This window comes from the organism of the source record quoted next, unplaced genomic scaffold (genome assembly GCF_019419815.1).
Source record: "Pyrus x bretschneideri cultivar Hongxiangsu unplaced genomic scaffold, Pyrus_bretschneideri_v1 Contig61, whole genome shotgun sequence".
Taxonomy (NCBI): domain Eukaryota; kingdom Viridiplantae; phylum Streptophyta; class Magnoliopsida; order Rosales; family Rosaceae; genus Pyrus; species Pyrus x bretschneideri.
The window spans coordinates 2,420,526-2,436,762 of NW_025999800.1; the positions used below are offsets into that span (position 1 = coordinate 2,420,526).

Genomic DNA, 16,237 nt, shown 5'->3' on the forward strand with positions numbered 1-16,237 from the left:
AATGAAAATTTAACGTTTTCAGTTGCTTAAAAGTGAGTTCATTCATTTTATTAATGCAGTTTACGTCTACGTCTGCACGATTAATGTCATATTTGTGTGAGTGTGTTATATAAACATTCAGTTCATAAACTTCTTTTTTGGCCACTATCATCTTCACTGCCCATAAAGAAGAACTGAAAGCTTTACCAGCCGAAAATTGGTTAATGAAAAAATCACATGAGCAATAATAAACTCTTTAAAACCCTGTTTGAATTCTTAACCATTTTCTTTGTTAGGAGATTTCTGGATCTTCATTTTTATTTTCCATCTTATTCGTGAATTTGTTTATTTATTTTTATTTTTTCATCTTCATGTTTTTTTGAATTATTTTTATTATAATTTTAGTGTCCGAGCAATCAAATAAGTGATATCCAATGTTGCCACATGTGCATTTAACGGAAAAATTAACTAAGACTTAACGGATGTGACATTTTCAGTAGATTAGGTACTTCTTTGGAAAGTTTAAAAAGGTTGAAACCAATATAAAATTACACTAAAAGGTTATGAGGTTTTAGGTACTTAATTCTAAAATGTATGATTAGAGTATAAACTTTTTAAAAAGCTCCTAGCTTTCTACTTTTAGCTAAAAAAGTAAAGAGCGTGATTGAAGATGTTTTTATATGTCAGTCTGAACACTAATGGTAAAAAAGAGTGCAGAATAAAATTTTAGAGTAGATTTCTTGAGATTATTATGTTCTTTGTATGTTTTCAACATTGGATCAACATATTGCACATACTATTTTGGTCCGAACATGCAACGCATAAGAAATAAATATATGAACATAATAATAAACAAGAATATATCTAAATCTAATCAAGCACGAAAATGAGTTTTTGGTGGGAGAGGGACATGAAGAATATTCAAAGATTGGAAAACCATTAAGAAATCAAACCTTGAATCGCGAGGACTTCCTATTTCTCAGAACCTTCCTTTTACACAAACGCTTTCTCTCTCTCTCTCTCTCTCTCTCTGAAGGAGGCAAAGACCGAGGAGAAGTTGATCCATTTGCTCAAATCCAATCCATATTTGCTTCTGGGTTTGAGGTAATACAGTTGTTTCTCTCAGAATCTATAAATTTAGTCGTTTTTAATTGATATGTTCTGTTTGTTTTGCTGTATTTATTAGTAAAAATGATTTCTTTTCAAGTGGTTTGGTGCCATTTGATGATGTGGCTGATCTGTAAGTAGATGGCTTGCACTCCATGCCATCTGTTCTGATTCTTCATTTATTTCAACCTCCAAACACTGCCTAATTAATTTTGCTGAGCTTTATTTGGTATGTGATTGAAGTGAAGAAAACTGGGTTGTTTAAATGTAGTCATTTAGTTACTTTCAGATTGCATCCCATAGCTCTTAAAAGATGAAAGGGTGGAAAATATGAAAATATAATCAGCAGTTTTGGGGAAAACCAATGAAGTTTCTTCGTTTTTGGGATTGTTCTCTAATGGGGTCACCATACATTTACTGTTTTTTTTGCTAATTTTTAACTTGGTGTACATTGTTGTCCTCCAAGTTACTTAACCAAATGGGTAAATGTAGCTTCTATTTGTTTGTGAGTAAAGTTCCGGTGCTTTGGTGTAATCACGTTTCCGTGTCTGCCCTCTTCTTAATTGGTTGGTAATTCATACTTGCAGATGGTTTCCATAGATGGAAAGACAGACCTTGAGTCTGATGAAGAAATCCCTTTTAGCTCATCAGCAGCCACCAGTAAAGTAGAGGCCTTGGACTTGGAGATGATTCATTTGCGGTCACGGGGAGATTTGGCGAACTCATGTGTTTCAAGACATATGTGGATAAGAGTTCCGAGGAGTATTTATATAGTCTTATTTAAAGCAAAGATCAATATGTTGCTACCCTTTGGTCCGTTGGCGATCTTGCTACATTATATTACTGGAAAGCATGTATGTATGCATCTCTAATTCATCTTTTAAAAATCGTTTCATTTAGTTAGGAGAAGAATGTAGTAGAGTTTGGTAAGCAGGGAAGTGCAGAAGAGAATAGTCTTAGCTACCGGCAACTAATCAAGAATTGGCGGTTTCCATGTCTTTATTTTCTTTTGGAACTTGACATTACAACCTTGTGATGTAGCCTAATCGTATATGGCAAGGTGTTCCAACGTGGTTTCTTTTTCGCACATCCCTTCAATAATTTAAATTGACTTCACTCCTAATCCATTGACAGTTACTTTGTATACATTAGGGATGGGTCTTCTTCTTCAGCTTAGTGGGCATCGTACCTTTAGCAGAGCGTCTAGGATATGCAACTGAGTAAGTGCTAGCTTGTTTTGGATAGTATTAAGTTCTCTTAACTTTGTCTAAGGCTAATTCTTGAGTTTTTCATTGTTGTGGTGCAGGCAACTTGCTTTCTACACAGGACCAACAGGTATAATTTTTACCCTTCCAAGTGATGGTAGCCTGAATTTTTGTATCATTTTCATAAATTTTTGTAGTGATATTTATATTGCTAACAGGATTAGGATTTCAAAGAATTTTGTCCGAATATATATTATTTTGATGAACTAAATTTTCTGAGGTTACCACCATCCTAGTTTAGATTCCTGGCTCTGATGCTGCAACACAGTACTGTTCTGTTGACACAAAATGTTGCTAGGGCTGTCCACTGGGGCCATACATTTATACGCAATATTATTTGATCAACGGTCATGATCAATAGTATAATTTAGTGGATGATCATATGGGTTTTTTTTAATAGAAGTATATTTTCCCTTGCATCACCTGACAATTGGGAAGTATATTTTAAGATTTTTTAGTTATCCTCAATAAATTAACTTCTTCCCTAGAATAATTTGTGTATCTCATTGATTAGACTCAGACTGTATAGGAACTAACAGCATCAGTCTGCCGACCCCACTGAGTGGGATAAGGCTTTATTGTTGTTGTTTTAACAGCATCAGTTTGCTTCTCTATTCCTACTTGTTTACTAGTTAGTCTCTATGGTCATGTGTCTGGTTGAATGGCTTGTACAAAGTAAACTGTTTTTCTACGGGACTTTGATCATATCAATTAGTCTAATGAAGTTTTTGTGCCATTAATTGATTATATGTCAGCTTACTAAACTGTTTACTGGACATCCTGAAAGATGTTTTAGCTGTTATAAATTGTGATTCAGGTAATCTTAACAAATTATCACAGATTCCCAGTGCCGGTAGCCCGTTCTTTGTAGTGTCACTTGATACACTTCTTTTTGTTGATTATGAAAATGAATAGGTAGTTCCTATTGTTTTCAGCGTATGAACTTTGGTAACCTTTTGGTAACCTACTTACTGAATCACTGATCCAAAAAATCTTATACCTTTGTGCATCTGTTTTTGGTTTTGTCTCAAGTGAGCTCGTTGTTGGATTGCAGTTGGGGGTCTGTTACATGCCACATTTGGAAATGCGACGGAAATGATTATATCAATATATGCATTAAAGAACGGAATGATAAGGGTTGTTCAGCAGTCTTTATTGGGATCAATCTTGTCCAACATGCTCTTAGTGCTCGGATGTGCCTTCTTCACTGGTGGAATCATTCATTACCAAAAAATTCAGGTTTTCAACAAGGTAGATCTTCAAATTTTGTTGAGACTTGGACCCTGAAATTTTCTGCTCTGTGGGCTCTTCGACGTTGTTCATCTTGATTCATGACATTTACATCCGAATGTGGTTACTTTTGCAACAGTCTGCCGCCCTTGTGAATTCTGGATTGCTGTTGATGGCTGTCATGGGGTTAATGTTTCCAGCTGTGCTTCATTTTACGCACTCAGAGATCCACTTTGGGAAGTCAGAGTTGTCTCTTTCAAGATTTAGCAGCTGTGTAATGCTAGTGGCATATGCAAGTTACCTCTTCGTTCAACTTAGAAGTCATCGTAATCTTTATAATTCCATTGAGGAGGTCAGTCAAGTTTGCTTAAGTTTTTCAAAAGATCTAGAATGTCATTGTTTTTCTATTTTGAACATTGTGCGTTGCTGTGTTAGTTGCTGAAGTTTATCAAATGATGAATTCTTTGTATTTTTTAAATCTTGAATGAGCTTCGGTTTTTCATATTAAAAAAATTCATGTTTAAGGGAATTATCTTCTTATTTATTTTGTTATGATTTTATTTTCCATAAAGAAGAGCGTTTACTAGTTCCTTCAGTTTTCTATTGAAAATGTAAAGCTAATACATGGATTGGTTCTTGGGACCATTTTCTGACCCAACTCCATTCAGTTGTATAATTTCTCTTTGGAAACTGTTTCAGGAAGGAGTCGGGGGTGAAGATGAATCCGATGAGGAAGAGGCTCCTGAGATAACTCAGTGGGAAGCAATTGGCTGGCTTGCTGTTTTAATTGTCTGGGTGTCTGTTTTGTCTGGATACCTTGTTGATGCTATCCAGGTAACACATGCTTCATATACTAGCCCACTGTGCTCCGGGTGCATTGTTTCTGAGCTGCCATTGTGCTGACCTTTTCCAGTTCCCTTTTCTGTGTTAGATTGTGAAGCACATTTTTCATTCTTGTTTTAATGGTAATTTGGCCTCGGGTTTGTGTAACTGTTTGATAAGTTAATGTATTTACTGTTTCCCAGGGAGCGTCTGACTCATTCAACATGCCTGTAGCATTTATCAGTGTTATACTACTACCAATTGTAGGAAATGCTGCAGAGCATGCAAGTGCTATAATGTTTGCCATGAAGGACAAGCTTGTGAGTGCTTTGAATTGAAGATTTGTAAACCTCAATTTATAGATTCCGTTTAGTTTATTGACGGACTTAATCTCTGCAGGATATCACACTTGGAGGTGCAATTGGATCATCTACACAAATATCCATGTTTGTGGTAAGGACTTGAATAGCTCGCTAATGAGTTCTCTCTGCAGAACTTTGGCATATGATAGAATGTCTATGAACCATCGCAAACCTCTGTTGGACTTGCTTGTTATAGTTTCTCTACTGAGTTGATTACATTTCAGAACGGAAAATAGGTAATAATTTTTGTGTTCTTGACAATTGTAGATACCCTTCTGCGTTGTCATTGGGTGGATCATGGGACAGCCAATGGACTTGAATTTTCAACTGTTTGAGACTGCCACACTTTTTATTACAGTGTTAGTCGTGGCATTTATGTTGCAGGTTTGTGATCTTTTCGTTGTTTGTCTTCCTTTAAACCTTTCTCTAAGTTTAACTATTAACTTATTTGGTCTCTGTCAAGTCTTCGTATTACATAATCCGAGATGAATTGTGCTTTCTTACTTTCATGCCGTTTAGCTTGTTTCTTTTCAATTATAGAATATGACAAAGTGTTTCTTGGTTGCTGTTTTTTTTTAATATTCAATGTTGCTCGATGTGAGATTCATTGCCTTTGTATTTGTAGGAAGGGACGTCAAACTACTTTAAAGGCTTGATGCTTATTCTGTGCTATCTCATAGTTGCAGCCAGTTTTTTTGTACACGTCGATCCTTCAGAAGGTGAGTCACAGGAAACTTACTGAGTTATACATTTTCGCAAGTGTTGTTAACCGTGAAAACCCATCTTCATATTCAAGGGCATTACGGGCCTACACAAACATAAGGATCTCTTTTCAATTGGTTTGGTTTGTGACATGCCCCTAATTTCTGGCACACAGTTGAAGCCACAATTGATGGAAACTTACACATCGTGCACACGATGCATCAAGTTTCGATTGTGTCAAATCAAGCCTTGCACCCTTTTTATCATATTAGTTCTTTCCTGAATATGTAGCGCACACAAGCGATATCAGCCAGTATATGTGAAAGTACACGGTTAAAAGACATGCCGAGTGCTTTTTCTGTTACTGTATCTGCTTTTCCTAGTTGTCGTCAAAACTGAATCACTAACACATCAGTTACATTATTGACTCGATATTCAGTTAACATATTTGTTCTCAAGTATCTGTTTTTGGTATTCGTTGCAGATGGTAATTAAACTAACCATTGGAGTCGTGGCGTAGCATGTAACAATCTACGTAGTATCTTCGATTTTTCGTGCAAAAAGGTGGTAGGAGATATACAGGAAGCTACTCTTCCACGAATCGTCAAGCCATGTGATCCGTTCGATTTGTTTTATTTTTTGTTCTTGATCGTGTGATGGAAAATCCATGTGATCTCCCAGAGCATCAGAAGTTTGGAAACTTGTTCAGCTTTGTGTAACAGAGCAGTTTGATTCTCTTCAAAAGCATGAGCATTCAGCTGTAACCCCTTGTTTTTCACTTTTGCTATAGCTTTTCACAAAATGACTCCTCTTTGTCAAATTTGGTCCTTGATATTAGGTTTTCCTTCTATCCCTGTTTGATTTGTCTCTTTTGTGTCCTCTCTGAATAAGTTTCAGTCTAATCCGTCTTTTTCAAGATAATTTTGTTATTGACTAAGAGAGATTTTAAACCACTCGAATCTACGGAGAAAAAATTGAATTTGGATGCAAGAAGGCTAGCACGCTACTCATTAGCAAAGTGTCGAATCAACTCTTAAAAAGAAATTTCTAAACTCATAGAGTATAATTAACAGAGTTGAGAGTTTGAAAACTATGGGCGTAACCAAGTTAATTAAAGCAATTTATTTTCTCACTTAAGTTTGAATTTTCTTTTTAGTAGTTTAGATTATATTGTAAATCTCTTTGAACGAAGGAATTTCATAAAAACTAGGCTTTATCCCTTATAGATAGTGATTGGAATGATAGATCATGGAGAATGAAATTGGGCTTAATTTTGAGGTTGGGCTTTGGGGTGTACTAATTAATTGATAATTAATTATTAAAAGATGGGCCTTGGATTCTAAAAATTAAATGCTTTAATTAATTATTTTTTATTAATTTCGAATTTAATTAATTATTTTTATTTTTATTTATCAACAGGCTCATCTTTTCAAATGAAGTTTGAAGTAATGAAAGAAGCATCCTTCAGAGAAGATGGCTTCAACAGACGCATCCCATTTTCATACCTGTTGCGAACATGCATGATCCTATTATAGGTACATCCATCTTCATGACATTTAGAACATAGAAAAAAATCAAAATCTTCTTCTACAATCCCAAACATTTTTATTGAGAGAACTACATCAAAATTCGCTAGAAGTCAAGTTTTCCGATTCTGGAATTCTAACTTTGATCGTTGAATCATGGTGAAGCAGATGTCCGTAGAATTACAAGTACTGAGTAGAGACAAAATTTCTATTTCAAAAACACTGCGGTAAGCAAGCCTCGATCTTCAAGTTGTCTGTTTAATATTTTTGTTTTGTTCATACTCTATTAATTTATCTATTAGCATTTATTATTTATTAGTATATATAAATTATCATTGATTATTGATATATATCCGACAAAAAATACCAGCAATCGACTCCTTTCCTGCTTGTTCACTTCGAATAATGCAAAAATTCAACAATTCTATGCGAATTCCTTTTATTTTTCCTTCATGTTTTTACCGGGACAACTTATTTTTTTTCCTAAAAAAACGTTTATTTTTAATAAATGAATGCATCATAAAGAGTTGTGCTAGGAAAGATTTCACAGCTTTTCCAATAATAATAAAAAGATTTCACAGCTTTATCGGTAGGTGGTGCAACTCGAACTCAAACAACAGAATTTTTTTTATAGGATTGATTGGCTCGAACAACTCTTTAAATAGAATTATTTAATTACATGGACTTAACTGTGAGGTTGCTGCAAAAAGCAACAAAATTTATGTTTATGTAATTACTAAATTGTTCATATTTTTTTTATTTTTGTTTAGTTTTGGTGAGGGGTTAAAATGATAATTTCATGGAGTTTTGGTTGACAATCAAGTTTCTATTAATTGGTAGTTTAGATATGTACAAAATTAAACGTACTAAGATTGAAAATAAGCATACCAATCAACAATGTGTACAACATTAAACGTAATAAAACTAAAAAAAAATATACCATTCAACAATGTGTACAACAACAAATGCACCCGGAGATTGTGTACACATAATATAATCGTTTTGTTGAATACATAGATAATTTTATTTGGGAGGAGATGTGGGTTAATCTTCAAGTTTAGCAATTGCATCAGTACAAAAGTGGAACTCACTATTACAACTTCATCACTTAACGGTAAACTCAACAAATTTTCTAATAGGGCTTTGAGGTTGTAATTGCACATAAACCTGAATGTGCAAAATGTAATTTACCCTTACTTTTTTCACATGAGTTATAATTGGAGGGTTACAATCATCTTTTTCTGTCATTTTAGTTGACAAAGGGTTTTCTATTAATTATTATAGACATATGTACAAGATCAAACGTACTAAAATTAAAAATGGAGACTTTGGATGCGGTTCCTAACTATCAATATTCTTTTACTTAAGCCTTTTTGGTTTTCAATTTTTGATCGAAGTCCCTGAAATTAATGTGATACTTTATTTCTATGTATGTTACTATATTTTTTAAAATTAAATGACACATCCCGATCGGAGTTGATGCATGTTGGCCATCACCTGAAGGTGACGTAACCAAAAGTGTAAGTGATGTAAGAATGTGAATAAATTAAAACCGTTACAAGAACTTAATTAAACTACTAAAGTGAGTGCGCAGTAGTGAGTAGAACCCATAAACTACAAATGTTGACACACCCCGACTCGAAATGTTCGTTAGGACTCCGAATCGAGTTGTGCTGGCCGACACCGGAAGTGTGTCGACGAGGACGTCGGGCCCCTAAGGGGGGTGGATTGTAACATCCCACTTGACCAATGAAGAGAGGTGATCTGCCTTATATGTACATGCCCACCTCTATATAGCACAAGGCCTTTTGGGAAATCGCCCCACATCGACCAACGAAGAGGGGGTGATGTGCCTTATATGCACATACCCACCTCCATATAGCATAAGGCCTTTTGGGAAATCACTAGCTTCGGATTCCATCAGAACTCTGAAATTTAGCGAGTTCGCGCGAAAGCAATCCCAGGATGGGTGACCCACTGGGAAGTTCTCGTGTGAGTTCCCAGAAACAAAACCGTGAGGGCATGGTTGGGGCCTAAAGCGGATAATATCGTGCTACGGCGGAGTCAAGCCCGGGATGTGATGGAGCTCTGGTCGGGATGTGACAAATGTTCAAAGCATAAATAACATAAGGGTAAAGCAGTTAAACTAGAGAAGTACTTATTACACAACTGGTTTAAGTTCCTACGTTAAAAATGGAGATATGTCAGAATCGTCGACTAATCCTCGCGCGCCACAGAGTGATTCAGCTATCTAGGACCTGGAAGGGCAAAAAATAGAAGGGTGAGTGGGCACAAAAATAACTCATCTCAACTCAACATGCCCTTAGCTTGTAACCGATTTCTTTGAACTTAGTTTTTGAGTTTCGAGCTGTGGATGCAGTGGCTACTCAAACAACCATGGAGACCACGAAAGTAACAAGCATCAAATCGCTTGCTGAATCCCCTGCTTTCAGCTCTCTTCCTTCTGTATGTATGTTCAATGGAGACCCCAGTGATGAAGCAGATCTTAACGATCAGGAACTCACAATTCCTGTAGTTGATATGTCTCTTCTCACATCGAGGTATCCTGATCAACAGTTCAAAATCATCCATGACTTCGTCAAAATTTGCCAAGAATGGGGATGCTTCATTGTAAGCATAAAACCATATATTAATTATTATTTCAGGAGTTATGCTATTAGACACACATAAAACTGACATACTTGCTAATGTAATCACACACTTACTGAGAGAGTATACCCAACATTTTTGTTTATTTTTAGTACACCAATGTATTAACACTAAGGCGTAGATTGTGGGCTAAGCCACACAATGGTTTATCCATACTAATTTGAAATCTAACTCGTCATCTATGTGAGTTGAGTGAAAGACTTCTCACTTAAGGGGAATAAAACACCACGAGACCTTAGTGTTAAGTGGCACCCTAAGTTAACCCTAAAGCATTATTGTTATTTCAGTTTATGAAGCATTATTGTTATTTACTTGTATGTCCGTGGATATGTAGTAATTAGTTTTCTATTCATAAAACTAATGTTGGAAAAATTAGGTCTAATTGCTATAATAAATCACATAGAAAATCAAGAAATAATTCATGCAATTTTATATCACAATAATGCGTACACATGAGTAACCAATGTTAAACGAATATGATATAATGGATTAGAAAAACTTAGAAAATACGGTCGAGGCAAGTGTTGGACACTTTGTCCTTAAGACAAGTTTACACCCCACTACGGTGCTCATGGTTGATCAGTGCACGTCTTCCAAGATACAACGACCATGTTCTTGTAATAGTAGCACTCCAAATCATAAGGCTCCATGAACCACAATTGTGTTGAAAACTATCTCATATGGATTCAATGAGACTCTCTAATATTTAGTGCACTCTATGTATGATTATGTAAACAATTGAAAAGTTACTAAGTGATTATAGGGGCTTCCCTATTTATAGAATGTGAGATACCTCTTTGGAAAACATATGACTATTCATGAAGAGTCAAAAGTTGCAATACCTCATTTAAGTAGACATATCTACCAAAAGGCTATACTTCCAATTTCTATTCAATTCATAAATTTAATATAATAATAATATTATTAAATTTTCCAACAATCCCTCACATGAATGGAACTTGACTCAATACCATGCAAATGACAATGCAGATACTAAAGAGAGAATTCAGTAGGAAAAGTACCGCATCGGGATATGTGGCTTTTGGCTTTGAACCCTCCATAGTGAATTACTATTGGATTTACTTGGCTAATCAGTGAACGCGATGTCTTGAACTGCTCAACCGTTTGTGTAAACCAAGACAATAGTAATCACACAATACCCTTCCAGACACCCCGTGGCTGCTCGGTAGTGTTCATTTTGGCCCTGAACAATTCTTGGTTTCTCATGAGTGCTTTTAGAGAACTAAGCCCTTCAAAAAATTCTCACAGGAATGACCCCATTCCTCACTCAAGATAGGTGACTTCCCATTAAGAGTATCCTGCAATACCCCACTTGTTATTTTCAAGTATAGGAATCATTAAAAGCAAAGCTTATCCTAAATACGTTGCAGATAACACTGTTCTATCATAGGACATGGGTAGGAGACTATCTCAGCAGTGCTCCCATTGAATCATCCACAATTCGATTGTCCATTTGAACCTAGATTTTGGGATGATGGGATCTCCAGTCAGCTAGGTTGGGTTGCCATTATGGCGATTCTTAACACGTAGGCTTTTAACCCATTTCCCTCGATGATACAACTTACTATCTAGTCAAACCTTTAATTAATTGGATCCACTAGATTGATGACTATCACTTATGGTGCGCACTTCCATTTATGAAATTATATTTCATTTGAGAGTAGTTATTTTCCAACGTTAAGTCCTTCAAAACATATGCTAGGACTTACAAAGTAATTTGTTAATTCTTGGGTACATCCCCCCACATTTAAGGTATTTGCTAGAAGATTTCCAACCTTTCAATACCTTAAAACTTCAATTATAAGAGATAGTTGTTATCTTTTTCTAGAAGCAAATTACTTTTACATTCTTTTTAAGTATATTCCATTTCTCAAAAATAGCTAAACTACCCCCACAATTCCCTCACATTGTGGTTGCTTTTTAATGCTATCAATTACTCATTCATCATACTTAGAAGTAGGAATCAATGAAGATATTTTGTTTTTATCTATCTTCACTTGTTATGGCCTAAAGTATCACTATAGCCTTTTCGGAGAAATATGTCTTGTCACTTTGCCTTTAACCTATAAATTTATCGAGTTCGCATGGCTAAGACCTCCTTTGATCAATGACAACACCATTTCAGTTGTCACACCTCGAAGTCAAAACATTATTCTCCCATGTACTTCCCTTCTCAGAAGTAGTTGTCATTACCTTACTTCCCTTTGCGGGATACAATGTCTATAATAAAGATGCAATCTCTGCTTCTTTCCTTGTGGGCATTTAACAGTGAAAACTATGCCCTTCGCACGCTCTTAACATTTTTACCAAGAGTTGCATATGCCTGTAATATTGGCCAAGTCATCACCTTGTGATAACTATCAACCACCAAATGGTGATCACTGTAATCATCTTACATGAAACAGTAATATGCATGAAGCACCGCATTTGTGGAAGTCTTTGCAATTTCTGCAACGAACATCACATGATGGCTTTTCACCAAGAGATACGTGCATCTACTCAAATAACAAAGCCAAATGATGGCACTATGATCTAGAGTAACACACATGCAAAACAAAACGACTTAATTTTCATTTCAGAAACAAAATGGATGTTCGTAAGGAATGCATCATTGCATTATTTAATTGCCTTGCTTGCTTTAATGGATGTTCACAGAACTCTAAAACAACAGAGCTCTTCCCAAACAACACCATCTTTGTAATCGAATAGTTGAAGCCTGAAAAAGGACCAAATGATCCATGCAAAGTGATCATGTCTTTCTGCCAAATTTAAAAGACGTCAGTCATGTCCTCTAGATCCAATCTTGGAAATTTCGTCATTTTCCATTCGAAAGAGAGATTGACTTCAGGCAGGACCAAGGATCTCTTCAGTTCCATCTTTCAAATCCTTGCATCTATTAGCTTGCCAATAAGGAACACGAGACTGTATTCACAGAAAGGTGTGAACACGATGTATATGACTTACTAGAAAGTGTCAACCAGGGCCCAAATTAACATATGCCGACCCGGAATATCCATTAGGACCCCAAATCGAGACGTGCTGGCCGACACTAGGAATGTGAGGAAGCCATAAAGTGTGATAATGTATAAAATGTGAATACATTAAAATCTTAAATTGCCTAAGTACACGAGTGCGCAGTGAGCGGGTCTGAACCCATTTCATGCGTGATACAGAGCATAGGTATAGTACAGTAAGGTAAGATAATGATTATACCATCAAAAGAAGCCACCTGTACAGGAAGTGCCACAAATCCTCGTCAATACGGAAACTCTGCTGCTAGTACTTGGAGGGATGCATAAATAGAAAATGTGAGCGAGTGATTGAAACAAGGATTTTCAAAATCATTTTCCATTATCAAAGGCAGTAACTCCTCGCCGTAAGACTTGTATAGTTTCTAACAAATCATACTACGTAAGAGTATGAAATCAAAAGTATACTAATAGTAAACCTGGAAATATACCACTATCCAGCATCTCAGTAGCAATACAAATAATCACGTGCTTGATAAACCATACTAGCATGCAAATCAAAATCACCTATAGTGACCTATACAACTGTACACATATCACATCAATCAATACTAACACATAAGTCAGAGTCACCTATCGTGACCTGTACGACTTATTCGTATCTCATCAATCAATGTTGGTCAATAGCTCAATAACATGTTAGCCAATAACTCATCAACATGCTAGCCCATAGCTCAATAATATGTTAGCCAATAGCTCAATAATATGCTAGCCAATAGCTCATCTACCAAATCCTGCACACGAGTCGGAACCACCTAAAGTGGTATGTACGACAGGCTGGGTGTAAATAAATACGCTCAAGTGCTACGATCACATGAAGGTTGTGCGAAGTATCGCAAGTCACCTACGAGTCGGAACCAACTAAAATGGTCTCTACGACGGGCTGGCACCTACCTTGGATCCAAGGTGAGCGTGTGGTGCGAGAGGTGAACGATCACGTAAAGGCTAAGGCTTGGCCACGGGCGAGAGCACTAACATCGAGGTGCAGGTTTATGAGCTCTAACATATCTCAATACAATCGTACTCACTACCATCATTACCATCAAAGTGTACATACCTGAATCTTACGTGAGCATTCTCAACATCATTTGGCACTTCAAAGCATTCACAATAATTAGATTCAGGTAATATATGTATGAATATGCCATGATACAATCTAAACCCAAACATTTCGTAGTGCTTCCAAATATATATAATATTACCAGATATATAAACATATACACAAATGGCATGAAATGCATAACTGTAACATCCCACTCCCTAACTATTTACTTTCGAGAATAATCATCAGTGATAAGTTCAAATAGACACTAATTAAATTAACTATCACTACTTACCTTTCCTTACCTCAATTTCTTGATTCTTCACATCTTAATTTATGACCAACACTAGTTATACCAAAACCTAAGGTTAAATCTCACATTTTTCACCAATCTCCCTCACACTGCTCAATTCCACAAGCAAGGCTATTGTCTCAATTATTTAGTCTCATTTATTGTATGGTTGCATCTAACGTCTCGTTAGACTGCCTACGTACCCTAAACAGGGATCAAGCCATTCATAGTTCACACTAGTCCTCCAAAGCATTAACAGAAATTATATGAAATTCAATTTTGTAAACGTTTGTGGAATTATCAGTCATATATATATATATATATATATATATATATATATATATATATATATATATATATACGATAAAAGGAAAAGACCCACTCATTGGTATATGGAAGGGTCATAGGCCCCCTAGCCTCGAGTGACTGCGCTTGTCCTCAGGATAGGTCTCACCTATATACGAAACAACTATATAAACATCAATTTAAAGCACATAACCCAAAACTAGGTAATAACTTATCCTACATTGCTCAAATGGGGTGTTTGAATATACCAACCTGATCTACTCAACCTCACGAACTTCCCCATATTTTTAAAATAATTTTCTGACCACTCACACCCGGCCACACTCCAGCCAAGTCACGGCCACACGCGCCACCCATGCGCAGGCACGTGCCTAGCACACTAACGGCGGTGGTTAACGCCGTTAGGAATATTCCGTCCAAAAGCAAGCATATTCCGTTAAAGCTAATCTGACGCTGTTAACTGCCGTTATGAATATTCCGTTAAGATTAACAGAATATTCCCCTTTCTTCTCCGGCTAGTCGCCAGACTCTGTCGCCGTTGCCGGAAACTAGGAAAAACTTAAAACCTTTATATCTCAATCGTTTTTCATCCAAATTTCATGAAATCAGTATCAAATTGAAGCTCACAACGAGTAGAATATTCCCTTACCTGTTTGAAGCCCCAAAAACGATGGAATATCGCTGGAAAAATCACGATATTCCGGTCATCTTTGTAACTCACTATTCTTGAGTTTCCTGACGTCTAATTTCTTCCAAAATGCTTATCCGAGCTTCGTGAAAGTGTCTTAAAGCTCACTATAACCTTAGAATCCTCTAAAACCTTCGTATTTACGTATGCATGAACAGTACCTCGAATTGGGATCTTGGGTTCTTAGGTTTTTAAGGGTTTCAAGTTCTAAAAATGGTATGGATGTACTCAGGAGCTTGCAAGGAACATGAAATCCACCTTCAAGGTCTCAATCTGTGCAGAAAATGGCTGAATCAAAGGTTGTCTGTACGACTTGTACGAAATTTACAGAAAAATCCGAGAAGGAGAAGAGAGAGTGAGGGTCCATCAGTTGGTTTAGGTGTGTGTGTGTGTGTCTTGATGGCAGCCAACCCAAAACAAAAGAAAACAAATCACCCAAAACACCAACTAACGTTCAAGGGCAAAATCGTCATTCCACGCCATCGAAGGTAAATTTCGAGATAGGTTGTCACACAAATGCATGAGTTATTTAACATATTATTTAACATATCCATAAAAATATACAAATAAAATTTAAACAAATACGTGTAGACACACTATCTTCTATGAATATGTGAGTCATTTCATCAATTATATAGACATTATGCAAATCACAGATATGGAACCCCACGTGAATGATTTCCCAGACTTCATAATATAAAATCGAACATTTCACACATAGAAAATGGTGCACGAATATTATGTGCATCCTTGTTTTAGTGCATCTAATATGAAACATAACCAAACCAAGTTCTATTTGCATGGAAAATGATCAGACCAAAATGAGAAAACCATTTCCCATAACATTATAGCAAATTAAACTAAAAACTTGTCTTAAGATTGTTGGAAAAATTAGGTCAAATTGCTATAATAAATCACATAAAAAATCAAGAAATCATTCATGCAATTATATATCATAATAATGCGTATATATGAGTAACCAATGTTAAATGAATATGATATAATGGATTAGAAAAACTTAGAAAATACGGTCGAGGCAAGTGTTGGATAAGACAAGTTTACGCTCCACTACGGTGCTCATAGTTGATCGGCGCATGTCTCCCAAGATACAACGACCACATCCTTGTAATAGTCGCACTCCAAATCACAAGGCTCCATGAACCATAATTGTGTTGAAAACTCTCTCATATGGACTC

At 36.1% G+C, this 16,237-nt stretch overlaps 1 protein-coding gene across 1 annotated transcript; it reads left to right on the forward strand.

Moving 5' to 3' along the window:
• Positions 1 to 764: 764 nt before the first annotated feature.
• LOC103926839 (vacuolar cation/proton exchanger 2-like) lies at positions 765 to 6,317 on the forward strand. The gene is made up of 12 exons (XM_009335720.3): positions 765 to 1,083; positions 1,674 to 1,940; positions 2,239 to 2,306; positions 2,393 to 2,421; positions 3,406 to 3,602; positions 3,721 to 3,933; positions 4,281 to 4,415; positions 4,607 to 4,723; positions 4,803 to 4,856; positions 5,033 to 5,149; positions 5,391 to 5,484; positions 5,952 to 6,317. Exons 2-12 carry the CDS (start codon positions 1,674 to 1,676, stop codon positions 5,960 to 5,962), a joined length of 1,302 nt encoding a protein of 433 aa, XP_009333995.2. The 5' UTR covers positions 765 to 1,083; the 3' UTR covers positions 5,963 to 6,317.
• The last annotated feature ends 9,920 nt before the right edge of the window (positions 6,318 to 16,237 follow it).

Coding starts and splice junctions, on each gene's coding strand:
- LOC103926839 (XM_009335720.3), top strand. CDS start 1,674: ATGGTTTCCATAGATGGAAAGACAGACCTTGAGTCTGATGAAGAAATC. Junction 1,941..2,238: donor ATTATATTACTGGAAAGCAT/GTATGTATGCAT, acceptor TGTATACATTAG/GGATGGGTCTTCTTCTTCAG. Junction 2,422..3,405: donor TTTCTACACAGGACCAACAG/GTATAATTTTTA, acceptor GTTGGATTGCAG/TTGGGGGTCTGTTACATGCC.